This window comes from Carassius carassius, chromosome 12 (assembly GCF_963082965.1).
Source record: "Carassius carassius chromosome 12, fCarCar2.1, whole genome shotgun sequence".
Classification (NCBI taxonomy): Eukaryota; Metazoa; Chordata; class Actinopteri; order Cypriniformes; family Cyprinidae; genus Carassius; species Carassius carassius.
In genome coordinates this window covers 6,671,952-6,695,635 of record NC_081766.1, presented here as the reverse complement: position 1 = coordinate 6,695,635, position 23,684 = coordinate 6,671,952, and the positions used below count along the sequence as shown (strand labels likewise).

At 38.9% G+C, this 23,684-nt stretch overlaps 2 protein-coding genes across 9 annotated transcripts in view; both read right to left on the bottom strand.

Annotated features, from left to right (window-relative positions):
- Positions 1-15,521, bottom strand: part of LOC132154631 (kin of IRRE-like protein 1) — a 45,163-nt gene extending 29,642 nt beyond the window's left edge. For 3 of the 4 annotated variants that reach the window (XM_059563268.1, XM_059563267.1, XM_059563269.1), the window contains exon 1: positions 14,966-15,521. In XM_059563268.1, coding sequence (XP_059419251.1) covers positions 14,966-15,023 — 58 coding nt within the window. In that variant the 5' untranslated portion in view covers positions 15,024-15,521. The remainder of the gene's footprint in view (positions 1-14,965) is intronic. The other variant, XM_059563266.1, reaches the window with a different exon arrangement.
- A 695-nt stretch (positions 15,522-16,216) lies between these two features.
- The window catches only part of LOC132154638 (cell adhesion molecule 3-like), a 58,433-nt gene continuing 50,965 nt past the window's right edge, over positions 16,217-23,684 (bottom strand). For all 5 annotated transcript variants that reach the window (XM_059563280.1, XM_059563282.1, XM_059563281.1 and 2 more), the window contains 2 exons: positions 21,298-21,423; positions 16,217-19,215 (listed from right to left, as the gene is read on the bottom strand). In XM_059563280.1, coding sequence (XP_059419263.1) covers positions 19,097-19,215; positions 21,298-21,423 — 245 coding nt within the window. In that variant the 3' untranslated portion in view covers positions 16,217-19,096. The remainder of the gene's footprint in view (positions 19,216-21,297; positions 21,424-23,684) is intronic.

The window sequence follows — 23,684 nt, the reverse complement described above, 5'->3', positions numbered from 1 at the left end:
AGACGTTCGGTCAGGGTGTGCAAGGTTTTTGACCTGACACCACCCTGGCGATTTATGTAGGCCACCACTGACATGTTGTCTGATCTGACCAGAACGTGGTGGCCCTTTAAAAATGGGAGGAAAGCTTTCAGGGATAGTTCGACCGCTATCATCTCCAGACAGTTTATGTGTAACAGTCGCTCCGGGCTCGACCAGAGGCCGGAGGCAGACCTGCCCTCGTACAGGGCGCCCCAACCGAGGTTGGATGCATCTGTCGAGACTACTTTCCATTTCGAGACAGCGCCCGTGCTTACGCCTAACTGATACCAGTTGGCTATTTTCCAAGGGGCCAGAGCTGTGATGCAGCCGTGGGTCACCTTGATGCGCGCGCGGCCGGAAATCAAGGAGCGCGCTGGAACACGGTCTCTCAGCCAGCGTTGTAGTGGGCGCATGCGCAGCAGGCCCAGTTTGAGAACCGCAGAGGCTGATGCCATTAGACCTAGCATTTCTTGAAATCATTTGAGCGTGTAAAGAGACCCGGCTTTGAACGACACGGCTAGATGCTGAATAGTGAGAGCGCGCTGTGACGTCAGACGCGCTGTACATGTCACAGAGTCTATGTCTATCCCCAAAAAGGAAATCCTCTGGCTGGGAGACAGAGCGCTCTTGACAGTGTTGATCGTGAGACCCAGGCATTCTAAATGGCTGATGATCCAGGATCTGTGTGTCGTCAGTAGTTCCTCGGAATGGGCTAAAACTAGCCAGTCGTCGAGGTAGTTCAATACTCGCACTCCCCGCATTCTCAGGGGTGCGAGAGCGGCATCCATGCACCGTGTAAACGTACGGGGCGCTACGGAGAGGCCGAATGGAAGAACCATGTACTGATAAGTCTGCCCCTCGAAGGCGAATCTCAAGAATGGCCTGTGATGAGGTGCTATTTGAATGTGAAAGTAAGCGTCTTTCAGATCCACTGAGAAAAACCAATCCCTCGGGCGAATTTGCGCGAGTATTTGTTTGGTAGTTAACATTTTGAACGATCGCGTCATAAGCGCTTTGTTCAAACATCTGAGATCTAGGATGGGTCTGAGACCGCCATCCTTTTTTGGTACGAGGAAGTAGCGGCTGTAAAAGCCTGACTCGCGCTGCGCAGGGGGGACAGTTTCTATCGCCCCTTTTGCAAGAAGGTTTATCAGTTCGGCGCGAAGGACGTGTGTCATTTCGCTTTTCACTTTCGTTTCGACCACGGCGTGAAAGCGCGGCGGTCTGCGAGCGAACTGGAGCGAGTAACCTCGTTTTATTATATTCAAAACCCAATTTGATATGCCGGGGATGGCCTGCCATGCAGCGGCTCGTGCGGCTATGGGTTGAATGTGCTTCGGGCACTGGCCGCCTGTTATGAGGGGACCAGTAGCTCGAGTATGCTGTGCTTGAGACACTGTGGTGACAGCGCTTATTTGTAGGGTTGCGCACTGAGAAGTGGGCACGCGCGCTACATTTAGAGCACCTCCGGCGCGAGCGGGAAGGTGGGCATGAAAGGGGACCCGAGTGTGTTTTTGTGACACTTGGGGGAGTGTGTATACATGTAGGGGTGCGTACTGTGTAGTGGGCACACTGCCTACATAGAAAAAGCTCTTTTTGTGCTTTATTGAGGTCGCCGTGAAAGCGGCGTTTGTGTGCAGGCGTGCGTGCATTGTAACAGGCTCGTTTACTGCAGTATAGACATCTCCAACCGCCTTTAGTGAGGGGATTGGAGGAAGTATGTGATGTTTCTTGTGTGGTGGTCCGGCCGCAGCGGGACTTAACCACGGTCTTTTCAGCACGAAGGTCAGGAGGGCTTCGGAGGCTCGGGGTTCAGCACAATCCTGGGCCGAGGTCCCCGTCTCTCTGGCGGTTTGCGGCTCGTAGAGCGAGAGCGGTGCTGGGTTTTGGTCGCTGGGCGAGACTGTAAGTCTGGCTGCGATGGCTTCGAGGTCTGAGGGGGCGGCGCATTTCTACGTCGTCCCGCAGCAGAGCTAGAGCGTTTCGGCAGGAAGTGTCTCATTGCTTGTGACGTCTTCTGAGCCTCAGTGAAGCGTTCAGCGAAACCCTTAACTGACTGGCCAAAGAGGCCGGAAGGAGAGATAGGAGAGTCAAGAAAGGCGGATTTGTCGGCGTCTTTCATCTCCGTGAGCGTGAGCCAGAGGTGTCGCTCTAAAACAGCGAGGCTTGCCATGCTTCGGCCGATCGCTTGTGCTGTGGTCTTTGTCGCACGCAGGGCTAGATCAGTAGCGCTGCAGAGATCTTTAAAATCATAGGTATCTGGGGCAGACTCGTCCAGGTTACGGAGAAGTCTGGCCTGAAAAACCTGAAGCACAGCCATGGTGTGTAGAGCCGAAGCAGCTTGACCAGCGGAGGTGTATGCTCGGCCAGCGAGAGCTGAGGTGGTGCGGCACGGTTTGGATGGATGCACGGGCTTCGACCGCCATCCTGCGGCTGAGGGCAGGCAGAGGTGTGCAGCAATTGCCTCCTCGAGAGGGGGGAGGCTCTCGTAACCGTGGTCTCGGGCGCCGTCGACAGAGGAGAGCGCTGACGAGACAGAAGTTTTCAAACGTGCGGAGAATGGGGCTTTCCACGACTTCGTGAGTTCATCGTGAACTTCCGGGAAGAAGGGGGCGTTTCTTTGCGGAGGGGCCGAAGGGCGCCCCTGCAAGAACCATTCGTCCAGCCTGCTTTTAGCGGGCTCGTCTGGAGGAGACCAGTCGAGCTGAAGGTCGCTGACAGCCCTTGTAAGCACGCGAGTAAGCTCCGCGTCGATATCAGCGCGTTGTCCGGTGTAGCTGGGGGCTGTAGAGGGGGGGGGGGTCCGCAATGGAGCCCGACCATTCCTCACTACTGGATGCGGCGAGAGAAAGGCTGTCGTGTCTGTCTTCTTCCGCCTCAGGCGCTCCGAAGGAGAAGGGGGCGCTGGTGAGCAGAGACTGGCGCTGCTCGTCCACGAAGAGGACAGGCGAAGGAGAGAGAGCGGGCGAGGCACGCGGGGAGTGTTCCGGCGTGAGCTCGCGTGTAGCAGTGTGCTCAGGCATTCTCTGATCGCGGCGTTTCTTACGCGGCACTTGAGAGAGAAGAGGCGGAGCGGGTGGAGCGTCATGGCTGGTTTGAGCTAATCGAGCCCGCAGGGTCGATATAGCCATGTTGTCGCATTCAGGGCAGCCGCCCTTGGAGAGTGCATTCTCAGCATGCTCGCGGCCCAGGCAGGAGACACAGAGGATGTGGCGGTCCTTGCTGGGCAGAGGGCCTCGGCAGGAAGCGCAGGCCCGAGGCATTTGAAACAACGCCTCGAAATTTGCTCTTTTGTGAAAAAGTGTGATGCAGCGGCAAACACACTTAGCTTTTTAAAGGATATAGTCACGCCGGATGGCGCAGCAGGAAGCGAATGCTGAAGGCGGCGTCGGGATGAAGCACGAGCCGACGTCCTCAGATCTGCGTTGCAGTGCTATCCCGCTGAGAGGCTTTTCGACGGCGTGTAGAGGCTTCTCCGGAGAAGACAGCGAAGTGCAGGTGAGATCGCTGAAGGAGATGAAATCTGATCCCTATGGCAAAGCGGCGGCTTATATAGTTCCAGCCACGCCTATTTTGGCGCGCTCTGACGTCCAATGGGCGCGAAGCGCCCCCATTGGTTCGTTCCTCTCCGCCGCCTCACCATAGGTTGCTGCAGTTGCCACAGCACAGCCAATAAGCGCGCGAGCCGCTTCGCTTAGGTCTGCTGTGCTGCAGCACTGCGTTTTACATTATTAAAAATTAAGGATAATTTTTGGCTTCATATTCTCGAGAAAAGGGGACCTTTTCCCATAGCGTAAGCTAGCTTACGCAGTACGAGAGTACTCTCGAAAGGGAACTCATTAATTTTTTTGGACAAATCCTATTGTAGATTCTTTTCCCCCTCCCCCTACAAATCTAAATTCAACTGGACATATTGGAATGACAAGGAGAGAGCAGCTGCAGTGTGACATATTCGGCTCGCCAGCGCATCACTGAAAAACTAGAACATGCAGAGGATCGCCTCCCAAAAATCCAGAACTCCCTCTCTCTCTCTCTCTCTCTCCATACATCCAGTTATCTCTTACGCTGTTTCCATCCATTCTCCCACATTCTTTCCTCTACTGCTTCCATCCAAATCCTAAAGTTCTGTTGCCATAGCAACAACTGTCATCTGTGAAAATTACCCCCGAAAACCTCTTTATATGCATGCTGCTTGCTGCCCACCCTGTGCACGCTGTATGATGGTGTTTAGAGAGAATCAGCGATATTGAGGATCAGCTAATTAATTCAGAGAGACGGACTGATAAACAAGCAGAACAGACAAATGACGAGCCTTTGAGTACAGCAACAAATACAAAGACACAACAACAGACAGATGCATCTGCCTAGAATGGGAGATTCTGAACGCAAAGAAAGAACACACAGGTATCATGGTAGGGAGAAGCATTGCCATGGTAACAGAGAAACGAGTGAGTGTGAACGCGGGGTAGGAAGGTAGACAGGGGAGGGGAGAGCATGCCGTCACCATGGTAACTAAAGAGGAGGGTATCCTGAGAGAGACAGACAGGCTAAAAACACAAAAGACACATTAAGGAAGAGGGAAACCACATCTCTCGTTATCTTCTCTCTCTCTTTCTCTTGTTCCCTTCGTCTTGGCTCTCTAGTGCACCCCCTCATTCAAGCAGAGCTGCTTCCATTTGCAAATCTAATGTGTGTATGTGTGCGCATAGAAAGAGCAGTGATTGAATGCATGTGCATGTGTGTGCACTGCATGTGAGCTTGAGAAACTGCAGAGGGACAGAGCATGTTTGTGTATCTAAAAATAAAAGGAATGAATCTCTTTCTGCTAATTAGATGAAATCAAATATTATGTACTGAATTGCATTATTAATAATAAACATGCATATTTACATTCAAAATCAGTGAGTGATTTATATATATATATATATAACAGACAAAAATAGTAAAATAATAAATAAAAATGTATTAAAATTTTCATTAATTTTAATTCATATTTATGATTACAATTTAAATTCATTTATGAATGTCTATATATAAATAAAATATTTTTTATATAATATATAATATTATATAATATATATATATATATATATATATATATACATACACTTTTTATATATAATATACACATTTTTATATAATATATAATCACACACTGTGATTAAAAAGCAGCCTTTATATAAACATTGTACTATAAAATTAAGATCTATGCATGAATAAATATGAAATAAATAAAAAACATATTATTTATATATTATATAAGACCTCTAACACTGGTTTGCGCTATTCTTTTTCTATTCTATCTATTTTCTTTTTATTTATTATATTATTTAAAACTCCTTGCTATGTGTACTGTGTTAAGCTTACTGAGACTTGTTATAGCATTTATATATCATTGCTCTTTTTGTTGTGTTTGATTGCTTCCATTGTCCTCATTTGTAAGTCGCTTTGGATAAAAGCATATGCTAAATGACTAAATGTAAATAATAAAATAGTAAATAAATATATGTATTGTTAATACATTTATTTAGCTCTACATACATATAATAAATAAATAAAACATTTATTTAGTTTTACACACACACACACACACACACACACACACACACACACACACACACACACGTAAAACTTAGGCAGGAATGTAAAAACAAATGCTTGTTACTAGAAAGTCCACAACCCTGCGGATGATAAATGGTTTGGAGAATAGATGGATGCCTGCAGTGATAGTACTAAAAACATATAGTCAGTAGTGTAGCTACTTAAACTTAGAACATCTTGACTCACTAGTGTTCCTGTTGCTCAAACAGTACAGTAAGTTCACTAGAAATGGGTTCGATTCCCAGGGAAGGCCTAAACTGACAAAATTTATATCTTGAGTGCAATATGATTTGCTTTGGATATAAGTGTCTGACAAATACACAAATGTAAGTGTATTAGCAATGCCAGTCAAAAGAAGAACAGAGGAGGTAGACTGTCCATGTCAGATATACTGTAGAGCACCCTCAGCAATTGCTCCTTAAACCCAGCTGTTGACTTTGTAAGCACAAAGTTCTCGGCTTCCCATGATTGTCAGTGCTGTTGTGAGAACAATGCACTGATTATAAAAGTTAGGGCTGTGTAATCCTTCACTGTCATTTGAAGCATTTTGGGAATCCTTCAGCCTAATGCCAAAGGATCTGAACCACCGCCCTGAAGGTTGCAAGTTCAGTTACAAATAGAGATGACCCAAACACTGTGAATAATCTGTCTCTATCTTTTCTGCCCTTAAGCTACAAACTTAACCCCAAGCTGCTGTGGGAGGGCTACATTTTTTGTAAATCCCTTTAGATGACTAAGTATGCAACAGACTGTCTTCTGAAACCATATGCCATGCAATACTGCAATACCACGACTTAGGTGCCCTTGAGCAAGGCATCGAACCCCCAACTGCTCCCCGGGCGCCGCAGCATAAATGGCTGCCCACTGCTCCGGGTGTGTGCTCACAGTGTGTGTGTGTGTGTTCACTGCTCTGTGTGTGTGCATTTCGGATGGGTTAAATGCAGAGCACAAATTCTGAGTATGGGTCACCATACTTGGCTGAATGTCACTTCACTTTCACTTTTCACTTTCACATATCATATTCATAACCAATTGGACATAAAATCTGTTTCTGCCTGAATAAAACATAACATAAATTTACCCAGCTACACAATAAGAGACAACTCTTTAATATATAAAATATTTAAACAAATATCAAACATTTTCAATAAAACCTCTGTATTCTTTGCTTGAGAATTAAATGTTAAGAATTAAATGTCGCCACTTATGCATCAAGCATTTTATTTATTTATTTTTTCTGGAATGTCAGTGTCGCACAGAAAGTAAAATGAGCAGCTAGTTTATTATTTTGTTTATAAAATAAATTTAGGTAACAATATAAAACTGAATTTATGAATTTCCTTTTTTAATTTTTTTTATGATGATTAGTAAAAAGCTCAGATTTTTTTATACTTGGCCTCCATGATTAAGATTATGTCTTCAGTCTATCATATATTTAAAAGTTCTGCTTGAACAATGAGCAGACCCAGAACAAAGGAAGTACATTACATATTTGCTTTTAGATTTAAGTTTGGTTTTAAAGGGGAACTGAATTGCCAATGTCAAATGCCCAAAACCATGCCAAAGATGAGGCGAGTAGTAAATACACTAGATGGAAAACCTATGCTTTGTGAAACACTCACCTGCTGTATATAATTTTTTACCAGAGAATCAAAATATATTTCAAATACTTCTCTCCACATATTGCTTTATGTCTAATAATCAAATCCTTTTAATATGTTAATGCATGTGCATGTGAAGTATCCACATTTGTGACCCTGGACCACAAAACCAGTCTTAAGTCACTGGGGTGTATTTTTAGCAATAGCCAAAAAAACATTGTATGGGTCAAAATTATCGATTTTTCTTTTATGCCAAAAATCCTTAAGATATTTAGTACAAATCATGTTCGAGGAAGATATTTTGTACATTTCCTACTGTAAATATATCAAAACTTTTGATTAGTAATATACATTGCTAAGAATTCATTTGGACAAATTTAAAGGTGATTTTCTCAGTATTTAGATTTTTTTGCACCCTCAGATTCCAGATATTCAAATAGTTGTATCTCAGATCCTAATAAACCCTACATCAATGGAAAGCTCATTTATTCAGCTTTCAGATGATGTATAAATCTCAATTCCGATAAATTGACACTTAAGACTGGTTTTGTGGTCCAGGGTCACGTTTATTCATTCATTTTTAGTGAGCATTGCTGTTTCTGCATCTTGCAGTGCACATTCATTCTCTGTTTGTCATGTTTTACTTCAGTCCGCAGTCTTGTGCTTTGTGTTCTAGCAGCCATCTGATTGGGCGATGGTGACGAGGGTCAGTTTCTGATTGGCTGAGATATTTTGTTCCGTGCACTTAGCTCTTGTCCCTCCCTGAGATGGTTCTCACCTCGTTTGCTCTTTTTTCTCTTCCTCTCCCTCCCAACATACAACGTCTCATATATTTCTGTAAGTTCCTTCCAGTCCCTTTGTGAGTTGCTATGGTTACCAGGTCTCTCACACTCCCCCACTTCACCCCATCTCCCTCCCTCTCTGCCTCTGCTTCCAGGGTTGCTATAGTAACTGATTTATTTTAAAACAGTCAAAAATGTTTTTCCCCCTTTATGCCGCCCGCTCTTCCTCAGTGATAACTGCAGTGCTCTCCCACATACATACATATACTAACAACAAGGCACCACTAATTACATCATCAATATATTACACAGAGCACTAAACAACATTATACTAAAAAATTAATACAATGAATATTAAAAAAAAACAATGAATATTGACTACAGATCTCACACAAACTTTTTTTTCATTCATGTTCAGTTAGGTTCATGAACATCTATTATATCAATTAAGGCCAATTAACTGTTAAAGGCCAGTGTTGGGACTTTGGGCACTGAGAGCACACGCTGTATGGGTGCTCAAACTTCCAGTATCTGTTCTATTGCAAGGGTTTCGGGGTATGTTTATATAATGGAAACTGGGGCAGGGTTTCACTCTATATTTATATTATAAATAAAAAAGTATTAAATTGCGCAACTGGAATATCAAAATATGTAAATATATTACACATTATTTTGGCCTATGGAAATTTGTGTTATTCTATATATACTTCATTAGTTTTTGTTTTTGTATTTTCCATTTTTATTTTAGTTAAAATGTTAGTAATTTTTTGTGTTTTTGTCATTTTATTCATTTTTTTAAATATATCTATATAGTTGTATTCATTTTAGTTAGTCATTTGCATGAGAAATAACTACAAAATAAAGCTGATATATATATATATATATATATATATATATATATATATATATATATATGTAAAACATTACAATAAGGTCCCATTAGTTAATGTCAGTTAATGTGTTAACAAAAATTAACCAACAATGAGATTAACAAAAATCTTTAACGTTAGCTATTTTTTTTAGTTCATGTTAGCACAGACACATTAAAATTTATGCACAAAATATATATATATTATGTACATCTGTTTGCATGCTTTACAAAAACAATAATACCATCACATGTTTACAGTTTAAAAATAGGTTCAAATTTGTGTATATGTGTGCCTTTGCATATATAACTGTATTCACAGTCTCCTTCTGAATCCACAAAGTCTCGTTCTTGTCCAAACGTGCACGTATGTCTTCACACCTGTGCCCCAGTTATTCATCTAACAAAATTACTGCTGCCTCCCAGTAACCCACTGGAGAGATCTCTAGCCCAGACAGATCTGGGACTGATCTTTCTTCTACACAAGCATCGGCTATAAATGAGATGTTTCCAGATGATCATCTCTGCGCTGAAATTAACGACTTTCCTGTATTAAACACATGCAAGTTTATACCAGTCCAGGGACAAATTACTATAAACAACTATTACAATTGTGTTGAGCAACATGGTGCACTAATATTAATACACTACACTAAGAAATCACCTCTTTATAAATAGAAATCCAGGCATTTGGAGACAGCATTCCATCATTGTAGTTGTTATAAAAAAAAGCCCACTGCTAATGCTGTTTGGTCCACCTGCCAACTAAATGTAACGCTCACTAGTTTCCCAAGCAATTAAACAGACTTGCGTAGCTAAAGATATATACTGCAATCCATCAATGTTTCTCTCACTGTCTCACATTGGTTTAAGTGTCATCCAAAATAAATCCTCATCTACTGCCTTATTACAAAGTGCATGGAAACATTCCCAAACATTTGTGTCTTCTACAGTAGATGCTGTTAGACTGATATACCACTGGTCTATGAATGAGAAAAATGCACAATAGGATTAAAATAACCAGTTTCAAAATGATTGGCACATTTATGCAACTTCTAAATGTTAATAAAACTTTTCTATATTCCTTGAAAAAGTTGTAACATCAGACATTTTAAACATTTGTGTCTCACAACAAGTCACAGTGTGTACAAGACAGTGTTATTTTAGTATCTATGAGATTTTGCAGCTTTTATGAATATTTTGAACTATTTTTTTATATTTTTAAAATTTCTGTTTTCTTAATTTTGTTTGATAATTTTTCTTTTCAAGTTAAACTAAATGAAAACAGCTGAAATAAAATGTTTTTTTTTCCTTAGTTAAAGTGTAAAGATGTAGGAAAATTACACGATAAATTCCAGTAGTACACTTAAAGGGATAGTTCACCCTAAAATGAAAATTTTGTCATCATTTACTCAACCTCAAGGTTTTTCCCAAACCTGTATGACTTTCTTTAGTCCGTTGAACATAAAAATATATTTTGAAACCGCTGAAGGACCCCACTGACTTCCATAGCATGGGAAAAAAATACTATGGAAATCAGTCACATCTTTCAACAGTCCCATTCTTCAAAATGTCTTCTTCTATATTCAGTAAAAGAAATAAACAGGTTTGGAACAACTTGAGGGTGAGTAAATGCTGGGAGATTTCACATTTTTGGGTGAACTATCCTTTTAACTAAAACAATCCCCCAAACTAGATTTGTACCCTTTTACCAAATAGTCCATAATTTTTCAAATTTTCCAAACTCACTCAGTTATACTTCAGCTGCAAAGCATGCTGGGCAATGGGCAACACTACTGCATGTTGCTTGATGATTTCAAATGTTTGTCTTCCACAACACTGTATTCTGCTGTTCATTGTCTCCTAAAAGAATACTTAATATAAAATGTTACGCTTAAGAAAACAATGTGTTGGGAGTTTTTTTGTTTTTCTGTCACGATCAGGCTCAAGGCATTTTGAATCATATGTGAATGAAAGTAAAACTAGAACTAATGAACTGAAGATGAAATTGAACTGAAGCTCATTACATGTGTAGGTCCACCCCTGATTAACAGGAACATTAGGTTTCTTGGGATGCAAACAGATGCTTCTAAAAAAAAATGAAAGGGCATATACTACATAATAAATAATGGTTATGTGCTTATTTATACTTAATATGTTGGATATGCAGTATTGTTGGACATGTATCCACATACTGTACAGTACAGTCATGGCCAAAAGTTTTGAGAATTACATAAATATTGGAAATTGGAAAAGTTGCTGCTTAGGTTTTTACAATAGCAATTTGCATATACTCCAGAATGTTATGAAGAGTGATCAGATGAATTGCATAGTCCTTCTTTGCCATGAAAATTAACTTAATCCCAAAAAAACCTTTCCACTGCATTTCATTGCTGTCATTAAGGACCTGCTGAGATCATTTCAGTAATCGTCTTGTTAACTCAGGTGAGAATGTTGACGAGCACGAGGCTGGAGATCATTATGTCAGGCTGATTGGGTTAGAATGGCAGACATGACATGTCAAAAGGAGGGTGATGCTTGAAATCATTGTTCTTCCATTGTTAACCATGGTGACCTGCAAAGAAACGCGTGCAGCCATCATTGCGTTGCATAAAATGGCTTCACAGGCAAGGATATTGTGGCTACTAAGATTGCACCTAAATCAACAATTTATAGGATCATCAAGAGCTTCAAGGAAAGAGGTTCAATTCTTGTAAAAAAGGCTTCAGGGCGTCCAAGAAAGTCCAGCAAGCGCCAGGATCGTCTCCTAAAGAGGATTCAGCTGCGGGATCGGAGTGCCACCAGTACAGAGCTTGCTCAGGAATGGCAGCAGGCAGGTGTGAGCGCATCTGCATGCACAGTGAGGCCAAGACTTTTGGAAGATGGCTTGGTATCAAGAAGGGCAGCAAAGAAGCCACTTCTCTCCAAAAAAAAACATCAGGGACAGATTGATCTTCTGCAGAAAGTATAGTGAATGGACTGCTGAGGACTGGGGCAAAGTCATATTCTCCGAAAAAGCCCCTTTCCGATTGTTTGGAGCATCTGGAAAAAGGCTTGTCCGGAGAAGAAAAGGTGAGCGCTACCATCAGTCCTGTGTCATGCCAACAGTAAAGCATCCTGACACCATTCATGTGTGGGGTTGCTTCTCATCCAAGGAGTGGGCTCACTCACAATTCTGCCCAAAAACACCATATCCAATACATACCATACCAAAACACCCTCCAACAGCAACTTCTTCCAACAATCCAACAACAGTTTGGTGAAGAACAATGTATTTTCCAACACGATGGAGCACCGTGCCATAAGGTAAAAGTGATAACTAAGTGGCTCGGGGACCAGAATGTTGAAATTTTGGGTCCATGGCCTGGAAACTCCCCAGATCTTAATCCCATTGAGAACTTGTGGTCAATCCTCAAGAGGCGGGTGGACAAACAAAAACCCACTAATTCTGACAAACTCCAAGAAGTGATTATGAAAGAATGGGTTGCTATCAGTCAGGATTTGGCCCAGAAGTTGATTGAGAGCATGCCCAGTCGAATTGCAGAGGTCCTGAAAAAAGAAGGGCCAACACTGCAAATACTGACTCTTTGCATAAATGTCATGTAATTGTCGATAAAAGCCTTTGAGACGTATGAAGTGCTTGTAATTATATTTCAGTACATCACAGACACAACTGAAACAAAGATCTAAAAGCAGTTTGGCAGCAAACTTTTTGAAAACTAATATTTATGTAATTCTCAAAACATTTGGCCACGACTGTACATTCAAGTAATAGCAAATCATATAGCATATAGCATATAGCAAATCTCAGCTGTCTGAATTTTTATTTCTTAGAAAAATGTAACTATATTATCACTTAGGTTATTAAAGTTGGATACAAATGTCCAATTTTATCCGCATACATAGACTTGTGTAGGGCTATATTTAATAGCATATCTCAAAAACGTTTGTGTGTGTGTAAATTCTGTGTAACGTCATTCTTATGGAATTTGGTGCATTCGATTCAAGGGATAGTTTATGTAAAAATGGATTTATTAACGATTTACAAGTTCATTTTGTTCTTTTTTTTTAATAAGACCTAATGTTTTCACATCACGGCACACTGAACAGAACATCAAAAACAACAAATAATGTCAAAGATCTAAAAAGGTCAGCGTTTTTCTTCTGTACAGTGTGGTCATGTGGTCATGGTACGTTTACACAAGGGCTATCGAGATCACACTAGGAATGTTAAACACATAATACTGCAGACTAATTAAAAAATAACATCATTTTCTCATCTGTCCTCCCTCAGTCTTTTCTTTACCTCCCTATGCATTCCTTCACTTGACAGACTGAGTTGGGCCTGTCTCCTTATCTCTCCATCACACTATCCCTCCATCACAACATGTCTGTGTCATTTGGTGCACTCACTCTCAATCAATCCATCATTCTCCCTCTCTCTTTCTCTTCTCTGAATCCCTCCATCAGAGAAAGTTGCTGACACTTCCTGCAAACAGGTCTCACCTCCCTCAGTCTCTTTCTTTCATCGTGCACCTCTCTCTCTGTTTCTTCCTCTACACTATCATGAAAATCCGCTAACAACTATCAGATCTGAGAGAATGCACTCTCTGATCTTCACCTACACATCCACAGATATTTGCAGACACACCGGTTGAAATAAGAAGCACAAAATGGCTGTGTTATTATTATCATATCTAATGTTCTGTTGAGACTGAATTTGCTTTCTTTGTATTTGGGGCCCCGGGGACCCCAGTGATCTATAGCGTATGATTTCAAAGTTAATCTAGTTTCCCTTCAAATGATATGTTCTTCTGATAATAATGTAATAGAAGGTGACATGATTTAAAGTTTATCAAAATTGTTCAGTAATGATGAATAATGAAATAGAACACCAACAGAATATCATACAACACTGACATAATGCTATAAACAGTAGCTATATTAGAAAAGGCAACAAAATGTCTAACATAATAAAAGTACTTTTAAATAAATAACTATTAACTTACCATAAATTCATTTTTATTATTATTACTTTTTAAATAAAGTCAGAAGAAAAGTGTTCCCACTGTGAATTAGGAATGTCCCTTTCTCCATACTCTATAAAATAATTCACAATCATTCCTTACTAATAAGATATACTATTGTATATAATTTCAACAATATTTGTAAAACTCAACAAAATATATTTTTTTCCATAAATTATAAGGTAATTAATAATGTTTACTTCTAATATGTTTTTAAAATATTTCTGTTAGAATGACATGCCTTACACATGTTACATGTAACATCTGTAACATGTTATACATATTTTAATGCATGTATTATTTTCACCATATAGCTACAGAAATAAGTTAGTTTACCAATTTAAATAAAAAAAACTATATAAATACTATATAACTATATATATATATATATACACTAACTAATAATTGCTAACTATATAAAATTTTTAACAGACACATACACACACACACACACGCATCAACATGTTTATTTGTTTATTTTTCTTCATTCATTCTTGGCGGCAAAGAAGAACCCACCTTTCATTCTCTGTTACATTTTACACTACAGTCACGTTCGTCCGCGGAACTCATCTAGATGTGGCTTCTTCTCAGTCAAATATCGCCGTCACCGGTGATGCGTCCCGCGGAAAACGGTTTTTGGAGCTTGCTACTGCACACAGTCACGCGCACGCGAGCAAGACGGGAGGCGCGAGAGCCTGAATTACCTTACATAGCGCGAGCTGCATGGCGGCGGATCGGAGGTGCGAACATGATCCTGCAAACTGCCATTAATAACAGCCATAAAAAAACGAAATATACTGAGCCTATAACATTTTAGATTTCTCTCAAAAATTATCAGCATTTAAAATAATTTACACACGCGCATAAGGTCACCATTTGGCGATACTGTCCAAAACCTACTATTTAAAAACCATGACACGAGATCATACAACAAAGCGCTATTTAACCTATAGCGTTACCATAGTAACTAAGTTAAAACACCTTCAGATGTGCGCGAGCGTGTGGCAGAGAGACAGACGCATTTGAATGAAGACATTTGGCTGCTTGTGAAGGCGGCTCGTGTCTTACCTCTGTGAACACTGATGGCCAAAGTTACGATCCAGAGGCAAGTCATGCTGAAGCCCATCTGCGCCTCTGTCACTCAGAAAACACAGCATCAGTTCATCTTCTACACGCTGGACTCTGAACCCCCGCGAACCGGTGCTGATAATGTCACTCGCGCGCAGACGGGATGCGTTCATTCATTCAGCGCATGTTTCTTCTCTCCTCAGCAGAAGCGCGCGAGATGTGTGTGGATGAGTGCGCAGGAGAATCTCTTTCTTTCAGTAAATCTCGGTTTTTTTTATTGTTGAGGAGAAAAGCATCTCTCTGAGATCACCAGAGGACTCGCTCGGTACTGCGCCGACGGAGCTCTCTCTCTCTCTCTCTCTCTCTCTCTCTCTCACACACACACACACACACACACACACACACACACATTGCGTTTGTCGTCCTTACACGCTGTTCAATGTCACAGCTCGACAGATCTTATACACACATTATTTTTCACCTTTTAAAATCTGCCAGCTGTTCAATCAGACGACCATTATTATCCAAATAAAGAGCAGTTGGGAATTAACAGTCCTTATTATCATTCATATATAGAGGAGACTGAGGTTAGTTGTTACCGGGGCAAGTTGTCACAAGGGCTACAGCCGTTCGATTGCAAAGTCTGTGATTTATCTAGCATGTTGATTCCAAACACCTGGTTCACAACTGTCATAAATTCAGAGTTTTTTGTTAATACTCTTCTCCCATTTAAAATGACAAATGCCATAATATTTTTGAAAAGCAGTGGGGCAAACATGGGAATATAATACAATATTATATTATGGAAGTAGATTTTTGTAAAAGAATGTGAAGGCTTTACTGTGCTCTCATGACAAACGTATTTTTCACAATGGCGGGTTGGGGCAAGTTGTCACATGTGTTTTAGCCCATGTGTTATTGCCACACCTTTTCTGTAGTGCACTTATGTTGTTTCATTTTTTTTTTTTTCATAATTCAAAAAACTTCTACTGTTACATTTTGTACAAATATGAGATATAAATAAAAATATTCCACGTTTATTTTATATTTTTAAAGAGTTTATTTAAATTTATTTTTACATGCTTGATTTTTTAGAAATGTTTATGAATTTATAATGCAACTTTAGTAAGTAATGTAGGGTTAGATCAGGTAAAAATCATAACTGCACATTTTCATTTGTCATGTAAGTATTAGTTTTAAATAATATTAAATGATTCTTAGTATTTATAATAACAAAAATAACCACTGAAATTAGGTTAACCGAAATGTATATTTATTTTGAAGTTAACAAGGGATCTCTTTTTGTAACAAAAAGCAAATACTGTCTAAACAGACCATCAAACAAACAGAACCCACAATGATGATGATCTCAAGAGTTCAGTCCCGTTCAGATGACATCATCGGCCAGAATACAAAACAACATACACATGAATAGTTCCACATGATATGAATATTTATTCTAAAGGAAGACTTATCTAAAAAAAAAGAATCTAACATAACTCCATTAACAAAACGTAATAACACTTTTAGTGTTTCCTGCATCTGCTTTGGTGGGCCAGTGTGAAAATTTTCCACGCGTGTAAAAAGACACACGGAACACATATGTGCCTGTGCTCACTTGAGTGTGTGGACTGTTCAAGGCAACACTAATCACATTAAATCATAAAAAAATGGCAGATTATAAACAAAAACAAAAGTCATGGAAACTATAATCTACACCTTCCAGTCTCAGAAATTTAGCATCATAAAAGTGATAACAAAAGAACGTAAAATTACAAACGACAGTATTCACATCTACAGCAGAATAAAAGTAAACAACATAATTTAAAATTAAGCACTGAGTTGATTGATAGCTAACTGAAAGTTCTACTGCTTGTAAAGGACAGAGAGAGAGAGAGAGAGAGAGAGAGAGAGAGAGAGAGATGTGAGGGATTTTAAATGCATTATCGCCATCTTGTGGCAGTCGATTGAACTGCTTATATCAGAAACTCATTGTCTGCTGGCATGAATGAGGTATGTGGAGGGAGTCTGAAGGTAAAGGATTGGTTTTAGTTGTAATCGATCAGTTGCCACTTAGTTGTGACATACATATGCATTAAACAAATTACCATATCATCCCACGTGAACAAAAATTTACCTAAACTGATTTAAAAGTCCCTTTCATTGGGGCCAAATTACACTTCATTAAAACGTGCATTTCACTATTTGAATATCATTCTACTTTTTGACAATTTCCCATGTTTAAGACAAGAAATATTGGGAAGAGTCCAGGGGAATGGAACTGAAAAATGTCACAAGCCAGATTCAAACATACATCACTTGCATGAACACCACAGCTTAACCCCTAAGTCACCATTCCAACCTTCTCCTCTAGGAAAATAGCTTTTTGAAAAGGAATACGTGATACAGATATGACAACTGACCATTTTCTGTAATCAAATCTGTCACCAGATCACTACAGATCAAAAATCAACTGGATACATGGCGAAGCAGAATTCATGCATTTCAAGAAATTTACATACAACACATTTGAAAGTAAAGTGTGTAATTTGTGCACTTCCAAACTGAATCAGACTGCATGCCACTGGTTGAGCCTAAGTTATACAGTAAGTCAGGAGGTCAGGATGCTCAAACAAACAGAGCAATGTTTTGATAGTGCCACAGGAAATCAACCTACAAATGGCTTATTTACAGTCTATTCGCAGATTAAGATTGGACAGGAGGAAGGTTTTTAACATGCTTAAAATTACACACATCACCTTTAATAAGCCAGATTTAATTAAATTCAATACTTGTATTAAATAAAATCCCCTCCGTTTATTGCATGATGCAGCTGACTACACCCCCCAAATTCCCTCCAAATGTCACCATGGTCTCTGGTTACAGTGATGGCATAGGTCTAGAAATAATCTAGCTTTATGACTGTAAGAGGAGGGGAAGAACAGACAGGAGAGAACTGTGGAAGAGAGTGGGAATATGATCAGTAAGAGAAAGAGAGCAGTAGTTTGTTACCCTGCTTTTTCTGAGAGTCCCGCCACTGAAGAACAGAGGAGATTCATTCCTGAAGGTGGCGTGAGTGAGCAAATCACTGGGCCTGATACAATTACACATCAGCGCACAATGTAATACATTAGATTGAGGACCTCATAATAATAATAATAATAGTAATAATAATCATAATAATCTTCCCAGGTTGATGAAATGACACTAGACTGTTGCACCAACAGTAAACACCAGAAATCAAACTTGAAGAGAACGTAATTCATACAAATATTACTGAAGGTTTCATAACACCATGTGTTTTTTTTTCTATAGTCCAGATATTTTTTTTTTTTAGCAACTCGGCATTTCCACGCATGTACGAAAACCAGGCAGGCTCAGAGAGTATATACTGCAATATCAGACAGTGAGGTTAGAGAGAGATGGAGGATATATTTACAGCACACTGAGTAAAAATGATACTATATAATCATATATATATGAATTTATAATTTTATATTGGTTGTCCCATACAATGGTTGCAGGGCTGCTGTTTTTGCCTGGTTATTCTGTGTGTGTGATGTAATGTAACATTGGTGTGATGTACATGAGTGTGTGTGTGTGTGTGTGTGTGTGTGTGTGTCTGTCAGTGATATTGCAGGGTTGAATGGTTTAAATTAATTCAATTTTGTATTCAGTTTAAGACACTTTTTGTTCGGTGTGTGTTTGCGAGTGTGCCTGTTACGAGTCTGTCTTTCAATGGTTTTGGGAGCAGACCGTGTGTCTTGAAAGTTCATGCATGCACATATCACTGTGCAACATGTGCCAGAGTACATCTGGACCGTTTGAAAGGAATCATGGGAGGCGAGGGAAGTGTGGTCACTGTCATATTGCCTGTTGTTACTGTTTACGTCTCATCTTGTGTGTTTGCTCATGTGTCATTATGGAAATGAAGAAATAGTGTGTGTGTAAAAATGAGCCCATGCGTCAACAACTCTGACGTCCCTGTCCTGTGTGTCGAAGAGTATTTGAGGTCCTCCCGTTCCAACAGGTCAACATTTGTTTTGTTTTGTTTTCTCACATATATCCTCTCTCTTCTGCCATCCCTTTTTTTGAAGCATCTGAAGGAAGAGGGTGCGGAGGGATGGATCTCTAGATGAAGTACTCTTTTTTGTCATCCACCCCAGAGTGGCCACCCTCAGCATTAATGATAGCTGTGTCTGCATCAGGAGCATCATCAGAACCTTTCGCCTCATGAGTCAGGTACGTACCTGAGAGAGAGAGAGAGAGAGAGAGAGAGAGAGAGAGAGAGAGAGAGAGAGAGTGAAACCACAGCTGTATCTGTAATATTTGTTACTTCTATTTGTATATCATCTTCATTAATTGTATATTTTCAGTGATTTGTTGAATGCTTATTTTATATTATACTGCATATTATTATTACATTATACATGTCTTTTCTCACAGTTTTTGTTTGCGTGTATTGATGTTCATGTTCAATGATATCAATGTTGATAATAATTTAAAAAATTGTTGAAGAGGAAATCAGGAACTGAAGACTGGGGTTTTCTGTTAATATCACAGCTTAATTAACCTTAAAGGGATAGTTCACCCAAAAATCAAAAATTTCTTCTGTTGAACACAAAAGATGATATTTTGAAGAATGTTTGAAAACAAACTGTTTCTGGTAGCCATTGCCTTCCATAGTACAGAAAACGAAAAGAAAAGAAAAAAATCTACAGAAGTCAATGGCTACCAGCAACTGTTTGGTTACAAACATTCTTCTAAATATCTTATTTTATGTTCAACAGAAGAAAGAAATTCATACATGAATTGAGTAAATTATGACAAAATGTTCTATTTTGGGTGAACTATGACTTTAACAAATAAATATTCTTGAGAAGACTATTAAGCTGCATTTACACATCAAGATCCAAAGTCTTTACATACATAGGCATACCTGATTTTTTTCTGACCCTTTTCACTTAAGACCTAATCAACTGTGTTTACATTAATACCTCGCCAAAGAGTACACACAGTATGATCTTTCAATGCACAGCTGCATTAAATCCTTGTTCAGCATTTCTTCCCTGGCTCTGAAAACAGGCTGTTTTTCCCAAATGTATTGCCTCTGACAGCTTTTCTTGAGCTGTACGCTGTAAGTCATAGATAGATACAGAGGGAAAGCTGAAGCACAGCTGTGATGATCTGTTTACAGATTCCCTCTGTGCAGTGACAGTCTGTCAGTCTTTGTCAATTGCTGCTTGCACTCTGCAAAATAGCTGTTTTAAGAGGATATAAGATGGGACAGAATTGTTCTTGCATTTTTTTAAATAAAAGAAACTGATGTATTATATGCAGAAATCAAAATTTGAGAACTCCCTCTCCAGTCCACTAAACTATAAAAATACCTCATTCAGATTGTGTCACAGTTATAATGACAGAACAGGTGTAACATACAAGTAATGTATACAGTATTTTTATTTGTTTATCTATTTATTTTTAAACAAAATTAATGCATTCAACTCTGCTGTTCTAATGAATATCAACAATCTTGTTATTATAGGCTGGGAACAAGAATGAACAGAAAAGGCTACAACAATAATCAATTTGAGCATGCATTCATATATATATATATATTTCTTTTTTTTCATGTGACCCATGATTCCTGTGTTAATACATTTATGCTGTAATAGAAAATAAGAGATGTACTCACACCCTTTTAAATGCTAAAGTACCTACAGTTATGTGTTACTTTCCATAAAGCATGATGCAACTTAAGTTTTATTAGACGTGATGTAACATGTTGCTTTTAAAACATGAATTTATGCAACCTGATATGCATTTATATAATAGCAAGGACTAAGATTGCAACCTAGTCTGCACCTTTACTTTGTTCTCTCATTCTGTGTTCATAAACTCAGCGTTTTTCATTTCATTTTTACATTTGTTATTTGTTTTTAATTTCTCTGCCATTTTTCTTATGTTTTTTGTTTGTTTATTTATTTTTGTAGGTGCACCATTGCACTGAGACACGTGGTTCATTTACAAGTATAATGTCCCAGTCAACAGTGAGATTTGGAGTCAAGTGTCTAGAATGTTTGTCAAGACAAAATCCATAATAATAATAATAATAATAATTAAAAAAAGCTGCTGATAGGGCAGGATGCTGCCAGACCCTCTGTCAGGAATTTGAACAGTCCCAGAAGGTTATAAGTCCTCCAGACGCCCCAGGTGTGTGTGTCTGTGTGTGTGTAAGATCTCTTTGTGTCTGATTAGGTCTGTACGTGTGTGTGAAAGACAGCGAGGGATTTCATTGTGTCTGATTAGGGCTGTGTGTGAATGTGTTGTACCTTTGTGTCTGATGAGGTATCTGCCGAGGACGATGAGGAGACAAAGCATGATGAAGACAATAACAGCAACCACTCCGCCAATCACAGCATGGTCTACTCCTGAAGAGGTGGACATCGCTGTGGGGTCTGAGAAATGGACAGAAAGACAGGTAGATAGTCAAAGCTGTGCAGAGCCGACAATCAGAACAACAACAGATGTCTTAACATTACTGACCAGGCAAAATCGGAGAAAAGTTTGAAAGAGTTTTCCGATGAAACTCAAAAGATTGATAAACATATCATTCTTATTCTTCCCCACCACATCTTTACAAACACAGCAAAGGTCATTCACGTACTTTAACACTGGAAATCCTCACAATTTTGATTCAGGGAGTCACAATGCAATTACAAACAATACATTTCTCCATAGTTGAGTTTTCATAATTAACTCTATTTTCTTGTTAATCTCTGAGAAGCTGCTTTGACAATCTGTATTGTATAAAGCGCAATGTAAACAGGCATAGAGTTGCACATATTTTGAAATGTAACAAAAGACCTAGTGATTCTCTTCGCAGTAAATGCAGACTGTACAATAGATGGAAATGTGCAATATGAATTTGAAAAAGTTATGTTCTCAGAATACTTCAATTTAAAAGCGACATGAATCACTGATGGAAATTCGTGCTAAAACTATTCAGGTTGATGCAAATTTTCATCTGGATTTGAGAAACGTTTGCATACTTGAATAAAAGAGAATCACGATTATTCACAACCACATGCTCTGACAAAAATACAACCCCTCTGATAATACCACACATGCTTTTTCCATAAACAAGATTATTTAAAATTAAATTATACATTTAAAATCCATTTTTACCCCCGATTGCAGATTCCCTTGAGAAAGCGTTGCAATGTGTGGATCTTTTTCCCAGCCCTAATGCACAATAATGCTTATCTTTGGAAACAATTTCAAGTGATTTCTCCTCTTTAATAGGACCCTTGACATTTTCAAGCAAACTGAACTAAAATATCTCACTCAAGATGATAATCACTGATACCCCCCAATCCCCCCCCCCATTTAAATATAGAGAAAAGAAGCACAGGTCTTTTTCATGTAATTTTACATTATGCATTCTAATATGCAAAAGTTTGAGGTAAAAAAGTTTTTTTTTCTTCATGTTTTTGAAAGAAGTCTCTTATGCTCATCAAGGCAGTATTTATTTGAACAGAAATATAGTAAAACAATAATATTGTGAAATATTATTTCAATTTAAAATAACTGATTTCTATTTTAATATCTTTTAAAATTTAATTTATTTCTGTAATGCAAAGCTTAATTTTCAGCATCATTACTCCAGTCTTCAGTGTCACATGATCCTTCAGAAATCATTCTAATATGATGATTTATTCTATATAGTTCATATAATGTGTGAAGTGTATTTGTAATGCTGGCAAGTTACTACAATGTAATTTTCCATCTACAGTAAAGCCCCACTGTTTGAAAGGAAACACGTGAATAATCAAAAGCAAGATTTCAGAAAAGAGTCTATCATAAGCTTCAGTGACTTTGCCTGGACTCGGAGAGCATGAACGACATCCATCACTCCCACCCACAGCACAAACTCTGTCTCTTTCTAAAAAAATACTCCATCAAAACAAGACAAGTTAACAGTCACCCTGACGCTCGCACGCTTCAGGAGAAGAAGGAAAAAACAGGGGCAATAGTTGAGAGCAGAGAGGATGAAGGAGGACGAACAGAGTGAGTGCTGAGTGACACGACAAGAAGCCTTGAGAGTGACAGAGAGAAAAGAGAAACAGATAGAAACAAAGAGAGGGAAAGTGAAAGAGAAAAAAACAAAACAGAAAAAGTAGAAAGCTCTAAAGCTCTTTCAGGGGTCATTTCAGTTAAATAGGACTGTTTAATAATATAAATTATGGAAGCACTGATATCAAAATAATTATTGGTTGTATTAATGCATTAAAAATGTCACATTAAAACTAAAATCAATAATTTTCAACGATATAGCTTTATTTATTAGATATTTATATTGAGATCCTTTTATTGAATTATTTAATTACTATTACCATTTTTAAAGAATAATTTTAGATATTAGACGATGGCAAAGGAAACTTAAATATAAAATTAGAGGAAATTGTGTTGATGCACTTTGATAAAACCATTAAAAGGCAGAATGTATATGCCTGGCTAAACACACTGGCCAACCAGTGTGGCAAATCAGGCCTTTTTTAAAAGGTTTTAGAAGTGTTTTTGGTGAGGACCCAAGCTCTTTGATGTAAAGTTCAGTGTATTTCATTGGTGTTTTCTGAACTTAAGAATACACAAAGAAATCATACATCCCTTAATCATAAGTCCCTTTTTGAAAATAGCGTTCCAGATTTGGTTCATA